The sequence below is a fragment of the Onychomys torridus genome, chromosome 4 (assembly GCF_903995425.1).
Source record: "Onychomys torridus chromosome 4, mOncTor1.1, whole genome shotgun sequence".
NCBI classification, from domain to species: Eukaryota; Metazoa; Chordata; class Mammalia; order Rodentia; family Cricetidae; genus Onychomys; species Onychomys torridus.
This window is the reverse complement of record NC_050446.1, coordinates 63,769,347-63,790,186: the sequence shown is the minus strand read 5'-3', so window position 1 is coordinate 63,790,186 and position 20,840 is coordinate 63,769,347. Positions and strand designations below refer to the sequence as shown.

The window sequence follows — 20,840 nt, the reverse complement described above, 5'->3', positions numbered from 1 at the left end:
CTACCAGAGGAAGCTTCTCTGATGATTACTGGACAAGGCACCACTCTATAAGGATAGCAGAATATCACTGGGTATCCTTTTTTTTTTTTTTTTTTTTATAAAAGATCAGTTATGTTTGGTTCTCTGGGCTTCTAGCCTCCAGTTCCTGGTAACCCAAGCAATGTTGAGCATTTTCTTCTTCTCCTTGAATGGGCCACAAGTTAAATCAGATATTTGTTGGTCACTTCTACAAGTTCTGCACCACCACTGTGCCAGGATATCTTCCAGGCACGACAGATTGTGAATCAGTGGTTTTCTGGTTGTGTTGGTGGTATTCACTATTCACCTTTCTCTTTCAGCAGCCTGCAGATTCCCTTCCTATGCCAAAGAGGCTAGAACATTTGAGTAAAGGCTCCTTGCCAGCACTAGCTCAATCTCTCCACATTCAATAAACTATGTGGATGTTGGCCTTTGAATGGGACCCAAGATCAATTTGCAGAGATCAATTCTCTGTGCTAGTATCAGCCTTGGGTATTTGGGAACCTCCATGGGATCCACTAGGCCAAAAACTCAAATAAATACAAATTAATCCTGCCACTGAGGGCCTAGCCTGGCTAAAAGGGAGGGTGAGATCCAATTCCAAATCTTCTGTTACAAGGAGGAGTCCTCAATAGGATCACCCCATAGATTCAAGGAAATTCCCACTGTGTTGTTTTCACACCTCCTCAAATGCCATTCAATTCCAGCAGTCTTTCTCAACACTCTGTCCCTCTATCCCATCTTTATGTATCCAGTTCCTATCCCCACCCCTAACTGGTAATTCTTCAAAATCTATTTTATTTCCCCTTCCTAGGGAGATACATGCATAGTGCCAGAGCCTTCCTATTTAGCTAACCTCTCTGGGTCTATGGATTGTAACATATTTATTATTTACTTAATGGCTAATACCCACTTTTAAATGAATACATACAAATTGATCTTCCTGGGTTCAGGTTGCTCAGAACAGTTTTTGTTTTTTTTTTCTAGTTCCTTCCACTTGCTTGAAAATTTCTTGATGTCATTCTTTTTAACAGCTGAGCAATACTCCATTGTGTAAATGTACCACATCTTGTTTATCCATTGTTTTGTTGAGGGACATTTAGTTTGTTTTCAGTTTCTGGCTATTATGACTAAAGCCACAATGAACATATTGGAGAAAGTTTCCTCATGGGAGAATGGAGTGTCCTTTGGGTATAATGTCCGAGAATTGTATGGCTGGGTCTTGAACTAGATTGCTCCCAGTTTTCTGAGTAACTGCCCATATTGATTTACAAAGTGGATGCACATGTTTGCATTCCCACTAGCAATGAAGGAGTGTTCCCCTTGCTCCACATCCTCTCCAGCATAAGCTGTCATTTGTGTTCTGTATGTTATGATTACTATTTAGTGAGGATATTTTTTCTGGTCCAGTTGTAATCTATTTGGTGTTCTGCATGCTTCTTTTACCTTTATAGGCATATACTTCCTTAGGTATGAAAATTTTCTTTTGTGATTTTGTGAGTATTTTCTGGGCCATTTAGCTGGGATTATTCTCCTTCCTCTATTTCTATTGTTCTTAGATTTGGTCACTTCATAGTGTCACACATTTCCTGGATATTTTGTGTCAGGAATTTTTTTTAGTAATTATTAATATTATTGTCTGATATAGCCATTTCTTCTATCATATCTTCAATTCCTGAACTTCTTTCTATCTTCTGGATTCTGATGGTGAAGTTTGCCTTTATATTTACTGTTCAAATTCCTAAATCTTTCATTTCAAGAATTTATTCAGTTTGTGTTTTCTTTATTGCTATTTCCATATACAGGTCTTGAAGAGTTTCATTAATTTCCCTCAAGTGTTTGTTTGGTTTTTGTGGATTTCTTTAAAGTATTTCTTAATTTCACCCAATTTTTTGTTTGTGTTATCATGGCTATCTTTCAGGGAGTTAATTATTTCATCCAATTGTTTATATTTTCTGGATTTCTTTAAGGGATTTATTCATTTCCTATTTAAGGACCTTTATTATCTTCATGTAGTTGATTCACAGTCTTTTTCTTGTGTTTTAGTTATGTTGGAATATTCAAGGCCAGCTGGGCTCTAGTGAAGCCATATTGTACTGGCTAATGTTTATTGTATTCTTATGTTGGTATCTTGCTCAATCAAAGGTCACACCCTCCAGAAGACCAGGTAGCCTACCTGTAGTTCTTCTCTGCTCTCTCTATTCCCCCATCATCGGGTTTTCAGATGGTTATAAGACTAGGTGCTGGTTTCCGGATCTTTTTTTTTTTTTTTCTTTTTGTCTTATTTTTGTTTATTTGTTTGTTTCATTTTTTTCAAGGGGCATTTTGTTCCTTGGTTTGTGTTTCCTCTCTTGATTTTCAGAGAGTGTGTTAGCTTTGTTGTGACTATTTTGCTGCCCTGTTCAGCTGGTGAGTTTATAGGGACTGTCTGTTGGTGTTGCATGCTGGGATGCAGAGATGAGTGAGTGGTGGGAGGTCAGAAAGGGATGGTCTGTGGGATTCATTGCAGGTGTTGACAGGTTGGGAGACATGCTACAGCTGGTATTCTGTTGCAGAACTATGCGCCAGTCTGAGGGTTTTGGTCTGCTGGGGGAGCAGAGAAAGCAGAGAAGACCTATGGGTAGGCTACCTGGTCTTCTGAAGGGTATGACCTTTGGTTGAGCAAGGGTGTTCACTGGAGTTGGGGGCTGGGACACAGCAATAAGTAGTAGGAGGTAAATCAGGAGGCTATGGTCTATGGGATCCACAGCAAGCATGCACAAGGGAAAAAGAGGCTTCAGTTATTTTGCCACACTGGGGACAAGCCTAGGGGATTGTGTATGCTGGGGGAATAGAAAGAGCTGAAGCAGAGGTTATAATATAGGGTGTGTTTTAGTAATAAACACATGTGAGAGCAAATAAGTCTGCAAAGGAATAAAGAGATGATTTTTTTCTTCATTAAGAAACTTTTTATTCATTTTACATACCACTCATAGATCCCCTCTCTTCTCTCCTCCTGCTCCCCCTACAGCCTGTCCCCCCAACCTTGCCCCCTTTCTCTCTTCTGAAATGGCAAGGCCTCCCATGGGAAGTTAGCAAAGATGGGTACATTCAGTTGAGGCAGGTCCAAGCCCCTCTCCCTGCATCAAGGCTGTGCAAGGTTTTCTACTATAGGTAATGTGATCCCAAAAGCCAGCTCAAGGAGATAGCTCAGCTGTTAAAGGCTAGGCTCACAAGCAAAAATATAAACAGATGATTTTTAACTGTCAGGAACACACAAAAATACCAACTTACTGTGAGGCATCCTCAGCATAGGAGGAACATATTCAAATTGGTCCGATTAAACCATTCTTTTATATCCATGACTAGTCAGTCATGGTGGCTCCACATACCTGAAGCCGATGGTGAGGAACATATGCCTAAAAGCTCAAATGTTTCATTAAGGGGAATTCTGCATGCTGTTCGAATTCTGAATGCTGTTCATATACCTGGACTCAAACACCCTTTGATAAGAGTGCAAATTGGTCACTTTTTCTACAGATTAAATTGGCAATACCAATTATAATTCAAAATTATTAATTCATTTAATCCATTTTAAATGACATTAAGAAGAAGGGGAAGGAATGGGATGAAAGTGTTCAATATACATTTCATATGTGTATGAAATTTTCAAAGATTAAATAAAGTATTTTCCAAATGGAACAAAAGTATAATGGATATTATAACAGTAAATACTAGATAATCAAATGATCATCCTTGTGTGTTTTACATCAAATTATTTTTAAGAAGTAATTAAAATGTTAAATAATTTTAATATGTACCTATTTATAAATTTATATACTATATATTAATGCCATATATGTATGTCTGCAAAACCACAAACAAGAAGCAAACATTAATCATAATGACAAACACACTAGCTATATAGAAGTAGACATATGGCATGTATTCATATGTAAACACATTACTATATCTGAGGATTCAAGGACAATCAGCATGAGATGCATCCAGGGATAAAACCAATGATTTTCAGAACACAGATATTTTAGAATATTATTTGGGATCCATATTTGACCACTGTATTATGTACTGTAAATATTTACACTCAACTAAATATTTATACTAAATTAATTTTTGCATTTATTATTTTGTGTGTGTATGACAAGCATGGTATGCATGTGTGTGGAGTTCAGAGATAACTTTCAGGAGTTGGTTCTCCCCTTCAACATATGGGATCTGATGAGGAAACCTAAATCCTCAGGTCTGGTGGTGTTTTCCTTACACCCTGAGCCATTGTGCCAGTATTACCCACGTGTTTGTTTGTCCTATTTCTCTATCTTTTGTCTCCTTTTCATTTTTCTTTTTACTTAGAGGTTTCCATTCAGTGTAGTTTAATTATATTCCTTCCCCTCCTGTAAGTGCTCCCAAAACCTCTCTACCTCCCACCCATTGCACAACATGCTCCAACATGCTCTTTCCCTCTCAGTCCCCACCTCTCTCTGTCTCTCTCTGTCTCAACAACACCCAGATCAAAACAAATAATGAAATTATTGTTTTAGGAGGAGGGACTGGGAGGAGAGTAGGGAAGGGAAACTTTGGTCCGGATGTTAAAAAATAAACAAGTAAAAAACAAACAAAAAAATTCTTTTTAGAATTTCATACATGAATACTGTATTTACATTATTTCCATCCTTCTTCTAACACCTCTAATACTTTCCTTGATACCTAATCATTATTAATTTCATGACCTCTTTTTATATAATTACTGTTGTTACATGCATATGTGTGTGTTTGTATGTCTGTGTGTGTGTGTGTGTGTGTGTGTGTGTGTATGTAAAACTCACTGAAGACCATTTGGAATTTTATAACCTATTGCAACCAAATGTTTTAATTTAGTGCTTCAATAACATTGGCACCATCCAGTGTTTTTGAGGCACTACATTAAAAACATTTGGTTGCATACTTTTTATAATCAGTTTTCTTTTTATAATCAAAGAAATTAAATGTTATGATTGATAGTTGTTTTCATGTATGTTTTGTTTACATATAGATAGATAGATAGGTGCTTATTCTGTACAGATAGAAATCACTCGGCCATAGTAAGGAATGGTAAAGTGGCATAGAATGGCATGACCAAATGGTATGATCTTCAGTACCAACTGGTCTGTGCAGTGTCTGACAATTCAGCACGCACTACTAAAACTGAATGTTTGATACTGGGCAGCAATTTAGTGTAAAACTCTCGTACATACAGGTAATAGTATATAAAAGAACTAAATAAGTAGATTTTAGGAATATATATGCTTAAAGTTATATAAATATGCATGTAACAACAGTGGAAAAGAGTCCATGAAGTTGAAAGGCAACATGAGGGATATACTGGGTGGTTTAGAGGAAGAAAAAAGAAAGGGAAAATTCCCTCAACCCTAACCCAGAAGCTGTTTCCAACTGATAACCACTTACAAAAGAAATTTTCATTTTCTCCAAGGAGTCTCATTAGTGAAACAAAATACTTTTCGGTATAGGCCACATGCTCAGCAGTATTTAGCCAACAGAAATTAAACTCAAAGGAGTTTCCTTGTCTCATATTATCATGCCAAGGCTTTATTTTTTAATCTAATTTTTCATTTTACTTTATTTATTTCATATTCTCTTTTTCTAACTTAAAGGTCTTTGCATATGTATTATAGCTTCCAGTTTAGTGTTTTTATGGGATTCCTGAGTGTGTGAATGAGTGGGTCTCTTTCTCTATATGTCTTCCTTGTGCCTTTTCTTGGGCTCTTTTTTTGTGTTTGTTTTATAGTATTCCAATATAGTAGTTTTTGTTTTGTCTTATATTTTATTTTTATCCCTTAGAAGGCATTTTGTTTTCTAGTGAGAGAAAGAAAGTATGTGTATCTGGATGGCAGGGGAGGTGGTTAGGAACTTGGTGTAGTAGATGGAGTGGAAGCCATAATCATGATACATTATGTAAGGGAAAATGCTGTTTTCAATAACAGAAAAAAAAATGCTTAACTGAACAAAATTAAAATGAAAAGTTATCTTCAGAGAATTTTTATTGTATTTCTTGAAAATACTGAAGATCTACTCCATAAAGTGTTGTGTGGCCTACCAACACTCTAAACAAGCTCTATCTGCCAAATGTTCTTTAAGAAATGTCATGAATGCTGGGTTATATAGCCCAAATAGAATAGTGGCTTGCATTGTACACTGAACAAGTCAGTCTTATTTTGCTTTATTTTTTACACAAAATACATACTCTTTCGGATTGTTTCACAAAAATGATTGAATTAGTTGCCTAAAATTGGTATATATTTTCCCCAATTCCAAAGAGGTCCACTGAGCTTAATAGTATGAAGCATTGTCTGGGTGTTACTTTAATGTCTGTGGATGAGCATGTCTTAATTATATATTAACAAAGCTTAAGAGTGAATATTATGGCACAGTGTTTTCTGTGTCATTTCAAGGCAAGTCTCATTATTAAAGATTCATCAAAACAAGATATAGATTCATCTTAATTGTCTGCTCTGAGGCCTGTATTGAATATTTTCTTTGATTTTCTCTAGAGTTTTAGTCCCCAGAGATAGCAGGTAAACATATATGGTCTGTCTTCCTGCTGTGCTCCATCCACAAACCACCAGGATCATGGTGATACTTTCTGTGTAGCAAGTAAGTTTATTCAGATTTCTTTCACTACTGTGAAATTATTATTCTTTTGACATTGTAACTAATTTGCTCTTCGATCTTCTTTCTTTCTATGTAAAGTAATTAATGCAGAGACAATAATATTCATTATATATATAGATATTTTGCTTCACCCTTTGAGAATCCACTAATAATGAAAGTATTAAACTTCTGAGTCTGCTCAGGCCTCATGATATTATAGTACAAAAGATGGCCAAATGGTATCACTATATCTTTTCTCTTGGATTTCTCTAATCTTTATTTGTTAGAATTAAAAAAAAAATGTTAGATTTTCACAAATAATCAAGTTATAGTGGCATCTTTATACTTCTTTGATTATTATTTGACATTTCTCACATAATTTTGAATTAAACAGGAGACTCTTCTGCCTCGGTTGCTCACTGATAGGAGTTATGGTGCCAACTGAAAGAAATGTGAGTGTGGAGATTATCTTTGCTCTTTTGGGATTCACAGATTACCCTGAGCTTCAGATCCCCTTATTCCTGGTCTTTCTCTTTATGTATATCATCACTGTGGTGGGAAACCTTGGGATGATAGTGCTAATTCATATCAACCCCAAGTTCCACACTCCCATGTACTTCTTCCTCAGCCACCTTTCTTTTGTTGATTTCTGCTACTCAACCATCATTACTCCCAAGCTGCTTGAGAACTTGGTCCGGGCTGATAAAACCATCCTCTACTTCAGCTGTATGTTGCAGTACTTCTTGTCCTGTGTGGCTGTTGTAACTGAGTCCTACTTGCTGGCAGTGATGGCCTATGATCGCTTTGTAGCTATCTGTAATCCCTTGCTGTATACTGTGGCCATGTCACAGAGGGTGTGCATCCTGCTTGTAACCGGATCATATCTCTGGGGCACATTTGCCACCTTGATTCTCCTATGCTATGCTCTCCAGCTCAAGTTTTTAGGATTTAATGTTATCAATCATTTTTTCTGTGAATATTCTGCCCTCATTGCTGTCTCTTGTTCTGATATACAAATCCCCAGCCTGCTACTCTTTTGTTTTGCAACCTTCAATGAAGTGAGTACACTACTGATCATCCTCACATCTTACATGTTCATTTTTGTGACAGTATTAAAAATCAAATCTACTAGTGGACGTCGCAAAGCCTTCTCTACCTGTGCCTCCCACCTGACTGCCATAACCATATTTCATGGAACCATACTTTCCCTGTATTGTATACCCAACTCCAAAAACTCCCGGCAGGTAGTCAAAGTGGCCTCTATCTTTTACACAGTTGTCAACCCCATGTTGAATCCTCTAATCTACAGCCTGAGAAACCAGGATGTTAAGGAGGCTGTCCAGAAATTAGTGGGCACAAAGGTCCCACTTTCCTGAACCATCTTAAGGTGTGTTCAATAATTAGAACAATGGCTGTTTCTAGCTTCTATGGTACGTATTTGCATGAATTCTATAGATTGTGATAAAACACAGATTGATTCATTTAACTCAGTGGATGTTTACTATGTAGATGAAATACAAAATATTTTGGTGAACAATATTTATTTGAAACCTATAATAAATAAACCACAAAACACTAGAAACCATTACAGGCTCCATTGTATGGAGGATATATTTCTGAAAGGATGATTATAACTTATGCAGAAAACTTGTCTGGTTTTGTTGCATGCTACACAATAAGCTTCTGGCACTAGAGTACACAGAAATGCTCTCATTGTTAAGAGAGGCATTACTACACTACATTATTAAAACACAAGTGAGTAACAATAGATCATATATTCATTCCTTGTGTCCTATAAGGGGTTCATATAGAGAACACTGAACTCTATAGTCATCTTTTGTTTAGAGGTTGGCATCAAAATGATGATTACATTTTTGTATAAAATAACACAAACATCTAAGGAAATAAAGACTTGGGAGACATTACTCAAAAGCTTAGCTCTACAAATTGAATACAAACTTCCTTTTATATAATGCAATTATTAGACAAGTTAGCACTTTAATGTATTGGGCAAAAAGTTTAACTTACAGAATAATCAGCTGTCAAAATATCTAGAAGCACCATTTATAGTAATTCATATAAAGATAAAGAAAGAAATTTTTAGGCATAAATACTTAAGATCATATTTCAATATATATATTTTATAGTTTATATGAATGAGTGAACAAACATACATATCTGGTGGCAAAATTCCCATGAATTAAAATGAATTTGAATGCTAAAGCAATGCTAGAGGAATTAACATAAAATATAACACTTACATTTATAAAAATATCATCACTTTAGAAGAATAGCCATACAAGAAAAATATTTTATATATTATTTTTATTTCCCAAACAATGACTTCTAAAGCTTAAGATTTAAATTTTATGAAAACAGCAAATGTCCTTGAAAATTAATAGATTGATAATAAATACTGATAAAATGTCACTTACATAGATAAACTGATATAAGATATACTTAGTTTGTATTAAAACTACAATAACCTTTTAAAAAGAGTTTTTCCTCGTAACAAAAATGGAGTAAAATCTGATCTCTATTATCATTTCTTATCTGTAAGAAAGGTAGAAAACCAAAACTTTAATGACACAGCTGTGGTCCTAGGATAATGGCACTCATAGGCCCATATGTTTGAATATTTAGTTCTCAGTTAGTGGAACTGTTGGGGAAAGATTAGGGGTGTGGCTTTGCTGGAGGAGGTGTGCCACTGGGAGTGAACTTTGAGGTTTCAAAAACCTAACACAAATTCTAGTTTCCGTCTGTCTGTCTGTCTGTCTGTCTATCTCTCTCTCTCTCTCTCTCTCTCTCTCTCTCTCTCTCTGCCTCCTGCTTGTAGAACAAGGGTGAGCTCTCAGCTACTTCTCTAGTACCATGCCTGTTTCTCTGCTGTCATGTTTCTTAGCATGATGGCCGTGGACTCTAACCTTCTAAAACCATGCAACCCCAATAAACACTTTCTTTTATAAGTTACTGTGGTCATAGTCTTTTATCATTGAAATAGAAAAAAAAAAAACTAAGACAATGCATATTAGGTGAAGTGGTAAAAAAACCAATATATTAATGCATTACATCAGTGAGATAACAAGATCAACTTTTACATTAGACATATTAGAACTCTTACATTCCAAATCACAAAAAAGTAACAAATTTACAGGTGGAAATCTACCCAGCATAATGCTTAATAGAAATGAAGTGGATGGAATTCAATATTACATTTGTTTGCTATCAAGGAATAATGAAATATGAAAATGTTTAAGTATTGGTTTTGTGTTTCCAGATGCATTTAAAAGTATTTATTTTGCTATTTTATTTTATGTATATGAGTGTTTTACTTGTCTGTGTACCATGTGTATTCTTGGCTCTGGGGGAAACTGACAGAGATTATGAAAGATTGTAAAGCATCATATGAGGTCTGGGTCCTTAACTCATGTCCTATGGGAAAGCAACTGTTCATAACAACTAAGCCATTTCTCAAAGAGACATCAATTGCATTTTTAAGCAAGTAAAGACAAGATTTGGAAGCGAGATTGTAATATTAACAAATGTGTCAAATAGTGGAAATTATAGTTCAAAAAGCAAGCAAGAAAATATGGAATAATATTTCATGAAATACATAAATAAATTAATAAATAAATAATTATAGGCCAGAGCTTCAAGAATATGAGAGAAGAATTAGGTTTCAAAACTTGGAGAATATAATCATAACTTGATTTAGGAATTTCCTTGAAAAAATGGCCCTAAAAATAAGTATCAATTAAAAAAGTAGAAATTAATGACATTAATATCAAAATATTCTGTAAATTACCAATGTTAGGAGTCTTTCTCAGTCCCACTAGCCAGCTCCCAAATAAATGACATGGAAACTTATTATTATGAGAGCTCAGTCAATAGCTTAGACCTGTTTCTAACTAATTCTTAAAAGTTAAATTAACTAATTTCTATTAATTTGCTTTCTTCCTCATAGTTTTATTACCCTGTACTGCCCATGTTGCTTCCTCTGAGTCTTGGAGTCACTTCTGTCCTTCTTCTTCCAAGTGTTCTCTCTGGCCTGAAAATCCTGCCTAGCTAAACCAGAGTGACACTTCTTCACCTTTCACAAAATGATTATTTCACAACAAACAATGTTTTCCTCTGAAACTGAACTCAAAGTCCCTGGGATAAGGACAGATGTTCAAGTATAGATGATTAAAGATAAATCTTGGTTAGTTTAATCCCAAACAGCTAGAAACATAATATCAAAAACATGAAAGAGATATTTTAAATGGCATTATTTAGCTTTCAGATAGAAATTTATATAAAAATGAATATTCACTGTAGCTGATTTAAAGGTACAATATGTTCAAACTTATTTGACATAAAAATGCTAAATAAATGTACAAATAAAAACTTCTGGTTACTACTAAATGTGTGCTGATCATTGTTATGAAAATAAAGAACACAAAAATTTATATTTTCCCTTTTAATTGATCAAAGTGAATGAGAATATGAAGTTCAGAATTAGTGAATACACATAGAACCAAATTAGAAAGATCAAATTTGCATTTCAAATAATGAATTGTAATAATAATCTTTATGTGTACTAAAATCGTTTGATAACATACTGATGAATAATCTGAAAATAAAATAATCAGTCTTGGCAGTACCTGAATGAACAGATGAGAATGGATCATGAAATACTAATTTCCATTTGCCTCCAGTTGGTGGTGACTGACAAAGCCAGTTGTTTTATTTAGAAACAGAAATTTAGAAATTAACTCAAATTTTAAAATATTTTATCTCACTATCTCTTATAACTGACAGTTTCAATGACCAAACCAATAGCAAAGAAATCAGCAAGACAGATTCCAAGTATGAATGAAATACAAATGTTCCATCCTGTCTATCCCCAAATTTGCTCCAAAATACACATCTGATCTCATGTACAAACCTGTTACAAAATGCAGAACACACCATTACTCTTTGAGCTTGCTTGATTCTTGATCAATTCAAACATGGGCGGGGGGGATACATCTGGGGATATAGCAGAAATTTAAACTTAGATTAGATATTTAATGAAACTGAGAATGGTGATTTTATTAAGTGCAATTTATATCAGGTGTTTAAATAATTTTCATTTTACAGTGTTTACATTTTTAGCCAGGTAGTAGAGGTGCATACGTTTAATCTCAGTACTCCCGAGGCAGAGATAGGCCTGGATCTCAGCGTTCAAGGCCAGTCTGGGCTACCGAGCCAGTTTTAGGGCACCCAGGGCTACACTAAGAAGCCCTACCTTGAGTTAAAAAAAAATGTTTATATTTTTCATGAACCATCAATGGTAGTACAATTAACAAATGAATTCTGAGAAAGAAATATAAAAAGACAGCAGTATTTTAAATGACCCAAATTAATGGGATCAGAATAAATCATGAACTAGTCATTATGAATACCCTGAGTTTTCCAACAAAGTAAATTTTTGACATTCTGATTTTACAGGTTGATCACAGAGTTGTTTGGATGAGAAACACACTAGAGAGTGAAAACAGTAGTGTCTGAGAATAATTCATATGCTCATTTGTTTTAAAGCTTGCTATCTTGAACATATTATCAAAGATGTTTCAATGGAATACTTAAACAAATAAAGATATGTAATAACATTAAGATTTTTTGATGGTTTTGTCATTACAGATTCATTTTCTATAAATCTGAATGTATTTACACATAACTTCTTTTTTAAAGATTTATCTATTTTATTGGATATGTATGTGATTTGCCTGAATGCTGTATGTGCATCATGTGCATGCCTGCAGTGTCCAGCAGTCAGAAGACATTGGGTCCTCTGGTACTGGGATAACAGAGAGTTGAGAGCTGCTGCCGTGTAGGTGCTGGGAGAGGAACCCAAGTTCTCTGGAAGAGCAATAAGTGCTCATAACTGCCAAGCCACCTTTCTCATCTCTATCTGTACTTCCTTAAGAAAGTGCAGTAAGAAGAAAGATGTTACCATAAAAGGAGAAATGGGACAGGGTGAAATGGGGAGGAAATGACCAAAACTCAATACGTAAAAGTACAAAATTGTCACGAAATAAACTGAACTAAAAATTAATTAACTTAAACTTTACAAATATTGTTCCATAGTTTTATTATATTAAGCAATACCAACTTACTACTACCATAAAAACTGGTTTAATACAGATATAGATGTATCTAGGTAGATTTCCATTATTCATTTTTTACCATAACTAATGTCAACTACTGCTATTCTTCTAATATTCTTGCAAATGTCATTATAAAGTACATAATATACTCACATAGTACAAATTTACTAGCTTTCATAGCAGATAAACTTTTAAAAAATATAATATATTATTTATTCTCTGAAATTTTATTTTTTAAGAAATTTTTTAATTATTATTAAGAAATTTTCTATTCATTTTACATATGAACCAAAGGTCTCCCTTTCCTCTCTCTTCCCTCTCCCAGCCTTGCCCCCAACCCACTCCCCATTCCCACCTCCTCCAAGGCAAGGACTCCCATGGGGAGTTAGCAGAGCCTGGTATATTCACTTGAGGTAGGTCCAAGCTCCTCCTCCTGCACCAAGGCTGTATGTGAGGTGTCTGACCACAGACACTGGTCTCCAAAAAGCCAGCTCATGCACCAGGGATACATCCCATTGCTAGGGGACCCCTTAAACAGGTCAAGCTAAACAAATGCCTGGCCTATGCAGAGGGCCTAGTCCAGTCCCGTGGGTAACCCATAGCTGTTGGTCCATAGTTCATGAGTTCCCACCGGTTTGGTTTGGCTGTCTCTGTTGGTTTCCCTATCATGATCTTGATGTCCCTTACTCATAGAATCCCTCTTCTTTCTCATCGACTGGACTCCTAGAGCTCGGCCTGAATTTTTTTTATTCATTTTAGATACCAACCACAGATGCCCCTCTCTTTCTTCCTTCTGTCCCCCAGCCTTTTCCTACAATTTAGTCCCTATCCTCTCCCCCAAAATGGTAAGTCCTCCCATAGGGAGTCAACAAAACCTGACACATCCAGTTGAGGCAAGTCCAAGCCCCTCCCCCTCATCAAGGCTGTGAAAGATGTTCGACCATAGATAATGGGCTCAAAATAAGCCAGCTCATGCACCAGGGATAGATCCTAATGCAACTGCCAGGGGCCCCTTAAACAGAACAAGCTACATAATTGTTAATGCAGAGGTCCTAGTCCAGTCTCATGCAGGCTTCACAAGTGTTAGTCTAATGTTTGTGAGTTCCCACTGGCTTGATGATCCCATTGTCTCTGTAAATTTCCCCATCTTGTTCTTGATACCCCAGGCTCATAGAATCATTCTTCCCTCTCTTTGGCTAGACTACTGGAGTTCAGCCTAGCACTTGGCTGTGGATCTCTAAACTACTTCTGTCAGTTATTGGATGAAGGCTCTTTGATGACAGTTATGGTTTTCACCAATCTTATTACTAGGGTAGACAACTTCAGGCACCCTCTCCACTATAGTTACTAGTCTAATCTGGGAACTTCCATAGCATTAGGTTTCTCCCTGTTCCCATGTCTCCCACTATCAAGATATCCCTTTCATTGTTCATAGATTCATCAGTCAAAGAAAACACTAAAACCAACAAAGTCATGACCCAAAATGTTCAAGAAATTTGGTACACCATAAAAAGACCAAACCTATGAATAAGAGGGATAGAGAAAGGAGAAGAATACCAACTCAAAGGCACAGAAAATAAATTTAACAAGATCATCAAAGAAAACTTTCCAACCTTGAAGAAAGAAATGCCTATGAAGATACAAGAAGCCTATAGAACACCAAACAGACTAGACACCCCAAAAAAGTACCCTCGCCACATAATAATTAAACAACTAAATGTGCAGAATAGAGAAAGAATACTAAGGGAAGCAAAGGAAAAAGGCCAAGTGACTTATAAAGGCAAACCCATCAGAGTCACACCCAATTTCTCAATGGAGACTTTGAAAGCCAGAAGGACGTGGATAGATATAATGCAGACACTAAGAGACCATGGATACCAGCCCAGACTAATATACCCAGCAAAACTTTCAATCATCATAGATGGAGTGAGCAAGACCTTCCAAGACAAAACCAGATTTAAACAATACTTATCCACAAACCCAGCCCTACAGAAAGCACTAGAAGGAAAATTCCAACCTAAGGAAGGCAGACACACCCATGAAAACACAGGCAATAGATAATACCACAGCAGTCAACCCCCAAAAAGAGAAGTACACACATACTACCACCAAATAAATGACAATAACAACAGAAACGAACAATCACTGGTCATTAATATCCCTTAATATCAATGGACTTAATTCACCTATAAAAAGACACAGACTAAGAGAATGGATACGAAAACAGGACCCATCTTTCTGCTGCATACAAGAAACACACCTCAAATTCAAAGACAGACACCTTCTAAGAATAAAAGGCTGGGAAAAGATTTTTCAATCAAATGGTCTTAAGAAGCAAGCTGGTGTAGGCATCCTAATATCCAGCAAAATAGACTTCAAAATAAAATCAATCAAAAGAGATGATGAAGGACATTACATACCCATTGCAGGAAAGATCCACCAAGATGAAGTTTCAATTCTGAACATTTATGCCCAAACACAAGGGCACCCACTTATGTAAAGGACACATTACTAAAGCTTAAAACACATATAAAACCCCACACATTAATAGTGGGAGACTTTAACACCCCACTTTCACCTCTGGACACATGGGGCAAATTGAAACTTAACAGAGACATAATGGTCTTAACTGATGTTATGGCTCAAATGGACTTAATTGATATGTACAGAACATTCCACCCAAACAAAAAAGAATATACCTTCTTCTCAGCACCCCATGGAACCTTCTCTAAAATCGACCACATACTTGGCCACAAAGCAAATCTCAACAGATACAAAACAATTGGAATAACCTCCTGTGTTCTATCAGACCACCATGGTTTAAAGTTAGATTTCAACAACAACAAAAAACTACAGAAATCCTACAATCTCATGGAAACTGAATAATGCTCAACTGAATCACCAATGGGTTAAGGAAGAAATAAAGAAAGAAATTAAAGACTTCCTAGAGATCAACGAAAATGAATACACCACATACCTAAACTTATGGGACACAATGAAAGCAGTGCTAAGAGGGAAATTCATAGCACTAAATGCCCACATAAAGAAGCTAGAGAAATCTCCAACTAGTGACTTGACAGCACACCTGAAAGCCCTTGAACAGGAAGAAGCAAAGTCTCCCAGGAGGAACAGACGCCAGGTAATTATCAAACTGAGAGCTGAAATTAATGAAATAGCAATAAAGAGAACAATAAAAAGGATTAATGAAACAAAGAGTTGGTTCTTTGAGAAGATCAACAAGATAGACAAGCCCCTACCCAAACTAACCAAAAGACAGAGAGAGAGCATTCAAATTAACAAAATCAGAAATGAAAAGGGGGACATAACAACAATGAGGAAATCGAGAGAATCATCAGGTCATACTTCAAAAACCACTACTCCACAAAACTGGAAAATATAAAGAAATGGATAATTTTCTGGATAGGTACCACATACCTAAGTTAAATAAAGACCAGATAAACCATTTGAATAGTCCAATAACCCCTAAGGAAATAGAATCAGTCATTAAAATCTCCCAACCAAAAAAAGCCCAGGACAAGAGGGTTTCACTTCAGAGTTCTACCAGATCTTCAAAGAAGACTTAATACCAATACCCTTTAAATTGTTCCACACAATAGAAGCAGAAGGAATATTACCAAACTCCTTCTATGAGGCTACAATTACCCTGAATCATAAATCAAACAAAGATGCAACAAAGAAAGAGAACTACAGACAGATCTCCCTCATGAACATTGATGCAAAAATACTCAATAAAATACTGGCAAACAGACTCCAAGAACACATCAAAACAATTATCCACCATGATCTTCAGGCTTCATCCCAGTGATGAAAGGTTGGTTCAACATACAAAAGTCTGTCAATGTAATACACCATATAAACAAACTGAAAGAAAAAAAAAAACACATGATCATCTCACTAGATGCAGAAGAGGCATTTGAAAAAATCCAACACCCCTTCATGATAAAGGTATTGGAGTGATTAGGAATACAGGGAACATACATAAACATAATAAAGGCAGTCTACAGCAAGCCAACAGCCAACATAAAATTAAATGGAGAGAAACACAAAGCAATACCACTAAAATCAGGAACAAGGCAAGGCTGTCCCTTCTCCCCATATTTATTCAATATAGTACTTGAAGTTCTAGCCAGAGCTATAAGACAACATAAGGAGATTAATGGGATACAAATTGGAAAGGAAGAAGTCAAGCTTCACCTATTTGTAGAGGACATGATAGTATACATGAGTGACCCAAAAATTCAACCAAGGAACTGATACAGCTAATAAAAACATTCAGCAATATTGCAGGATACAGGACCAACTCAAAAAAAAATCCGTAGCCCTCCTATATACAATAGACAAATAGGCTAAGAAGGAAATCAGAGATAGATCACCCTTTACAATAGCCACAAATGATATAAAATACCTTGGGTTTACTCTAACTAAGCATGTGAAGGACCTATATGACAAGAACTTTAAGTCCCTGAGAAAAGAAATTGAAGGAGATGTCAGAAAATGGAAAGATCTCCCATGCTTATGGATAGGCAGGATTAACATAGTAAAAATGGCAATCTTACCAAAAGCAATCTACAGATTCAATGCAATCCCCATCAAAGTACCAACACAATTCTTCACAGATCTGGAAAGAATAATACTCAGCTTCGTATGGAAAAACAAAAAACCCAGGATAGCCAAATGAATCCTGTACAATAAAACAACCTCTGGAGGCATCATGATCCCCAACCTCAAGCTCCACTATAGAACTACAGTAATAAAAACAGCTTGGTACTGGCATAAAAACTGACATGTGGACCAATGGAATCGAATTGAAGACCCTGACATTAACCCTCGCACCAATGAACATATAATTTTTGACAAAGAAGCCAAAAATGTACAATGGAAAAAAAGAAAGCATCTTCAACAAATGTTGCTGGCGTAACTGGATTTCAATGTGTAGAAGGCTGCAAATAGATCCATATCTGTTACCGTGCACAAAAGTTAAGTACAAGTGGATCAAAGACCTCAACATAAATCCAGTTACTCTGAACCTGATAGAAGAGAAAGTAGGAAGTACTCTTGAACACATTGGCACTGGAGATCACTTTCTAAATATAACACCAGTAGCACAGACACTGAGAGAAATAATCAATCAATGGGACCTGTTGAAACTGAGAAGCTTTTGTAAAGCAAAGGATATGGTCAACAAGACAAAGCAACCGCCTACAGAATGGGAAAAGGTCTTCACAAACCCCACATCTGACAGAAGGCTGATATCCAGAATATATAAAGAACTCAAGAAATTAGACATCAAAATGCCCAACAGTCAAATTAAGAAATGGACTATAGAACTAAACAGAGAGTTCTCGACAGAGGAAGTTCAAATGGAAGAAAGACATTTAAGGAATTGTTCAACATCCCTAATTATCCAGGAAATGCAAATCAAAATGACACTGAGATACCACCTTACACCTGTCAGAGTGGCTAAGACCAAAAACACAGAAGCCAGCTTATGCTGGAGAGAACGTGGAGCAAGAGGAACTCTCCTCCACTGCTGGTGGGAATGCAAGCTTGTGCAGCCACTTTGGAAATCAATATGGTACTTCCTTAGAAAATTAGGAATCCATCTTCCTCAAGACCCAGCTGTAGCACTCTTGGGCATATACCCAAGGAATACTCAATCATACCACAAGGGCATTTGCTCAGGCATGTTCATATCAGCATTGTTTGTAATAGCCAGAACCTGGAAACAACCTAGATGCCCTTCAGCTGAAAAATGGATAAAAAAATATGGTACATATACAAAATGGAGTACTACACAGCAGAGAAAAACAATGACATCATGAGGTTTGTAGGCAAATGAATGGATCTAGAAAAAAATTATCCTGAGTGAGGTAACCCTGATTCAGATGGACAAACATGGTATGTACTCTCTCATAGGAGGATACTAGATATAAAATAAAGATGACTAGACTGCTATACAACTCCTGGGAGGCTACCTAGAAAATGGGACCCTAGGAAAGACACAGGGATCACCTAATGACAGAGAAATGGATGAGATCTACATAAACAACCTGGATGACAGTGGGAGTAATGAAGGGCAAGGTTTGAGGGAAAGAAAGCTTAGGGGAGCAGGAGATCCCAGCTGGACCAAGAACAGAAAGGGAGAACAAGGAATAACAGACCATGATAAATGAAGACCACATGAGAACAGGAATAGGCAGAGTGCTGGAGAGGTCCCCTGAAGTCCACAATGATACATCCTCTGTAGACTGCTGGCAATGGTTGAGAGAATGCCTGATCTGACCTGGTCTGGTGATCAGATGGCCAAACACCCTAACAGTGGAGCTGGAACTCTCATCCAATAACTGATGGAAGTGGATGCAGAGATCCTCAGCCAGGTCCCAGGTGGAGCTCCAGGTGTCCCATTGTCGAGAAAGAGGAGGGACTGTATGAGCATGAATTGTTGAGACCAAGACTGGAAAAAAACACAGGGACAAATAGCCAAACGAATGGAAGCACATGAATTATGAACCAAAGGCTGTTGAGCTCCCAGCTGGATCAGGCCCTCCAGATAAGTGAGACAATAGAATAGGTTGAACTGTTTGGGAGGCATCCAGGCTGTGGGACCAGGAACTGTCCTTGGTGCATGAGCTGGCTGTTCGGAACCTTGGGCTTACATAGGGACACTTTGCTCAACCTGAAAAGAGGGGACTGGACATGCCTGTACTGAATCCACCAGGTTTAAATGAATCCCCAGGGGAGTCTTAGCCCTGGAGGAGATGGGAATAGATGGGAGGGGTTGGGGGGAAAGCGGGGGTGGTTGCTGGAGGTGGGAGGACGGGGAACCCATGGCTGATGTGTAAAATTAAAACACAAATATAATAATAATAATAATAATAATAATAATAATAATAATAGTAGAAGGCAGTTTGACAATACTAACCAGTTATTTTAACCAGTAGATTTACCACAAGTGCCTATGATCTCACCATTCACCAGCTTTTGAAAAGTTTTACTTGTACTGTTCATGCATGCACAGTTGGGTTAACATCCAATTGGAAATACATAGTTACCCCCATAGCCACCTCGCCATTATTGCACCAGTGAGCACACTCTCCTGGCAGGTCAGTATTGTAGGATGCAGAGTCTGGTGTTGTATAAGACCACTGACATTTCTTCTTCCTTAGTAGACATGTACAACCTTCCAGCACTATGAAAGTATTTTAGAACAAATGTGCTTGTACATTGCAAACAAAACAAAACAAAACAAAACACAACACATGCAACACATTTTATAACTACTTGAATAATTCATTTCTTACTTCATAACTGTAACTTACTGTGTCCTTGTCTGACTTATTTTCAAAAAAATAACATTTGTAGTAACATCCCTTGCAGCATTCTCTGAATATATTTCTATGTTTACTTTTGAAAATCATCTTGTATATACAGATTTCATCAACAATGAGATTTTTCCTCCCTGTGTTCTATTAAAAATAGTGAAGTACTCATGATAAACCTGTCATAGATGATTGTGTAATAAATGAGTAAGTACACGAGTATTTATGTGTCTTCCTGTTATATATAACACATTATTCTGAATTTCTCCACTGGAAAGGAATGTTTGGCAACCTTTATATTTCTTTTTTCTAGACAGGGTTTCTCTGTGTAGCTTTGTGCCTTTCCTAGAACTCACTTGGTAGCCCAGGCTGGCCTCACACTCACAGAGATCCTCTTGGCTCTGTCTCCCGAGTGCTGGGATTAAAGGAGTGTGACACCACCAGGCAACCTTTATATTTCTAATTGTTGATTCAAACACTTACAGTAATCTGTAATTAATGATGATGCTCATATAAGTAGAAAACTCAGATAAATTGAATATATTTCTGTAATAATTCCTTATCAATAGTATATATATATAACCAACTTGCAAGAGTTTGCTCAATGAAAAAGCATGATAAAATTAGATGGAAATGTTCTTACAGTTCTTTGTTGTTGTTGTTGTACAATAATTTATTGAGATCCCTCCCTTCAAGCCTCTGCAAT

General features: G+C 36.6%; 1 protein-coding gene across 1 annotated transcript; it reads left to right on the top strand.

Moving 5' to 3' along the window:
- Positions 1 to 7,094: 7,094 nt before the first annotated feature.
- LOC118582861 (olfactory receptor 5D14-like) lies at positions 7,095 to 8,039 on the top strand. Its single transcript, XM_036185989.1, has one exon. It carries the CDS (start codon positions 7,095 to 7,097, stop codon positions 8,037 to 8,039), a length of 945 nt encoding a protein of 314 aa, XP_036041882.1.
- Positions 8,040 to 20,840: the final 12,801 nt, after the last annotated feature.

Coding starts and splice junctions, on each gene's coding strand:
- LOC118582861 (XM_036185989.1), top strand. CDS start 7,095: ATGGTGCCAACTGAAAGAAATGTGAGTGTGGAGATTATCTTTGCTCTT.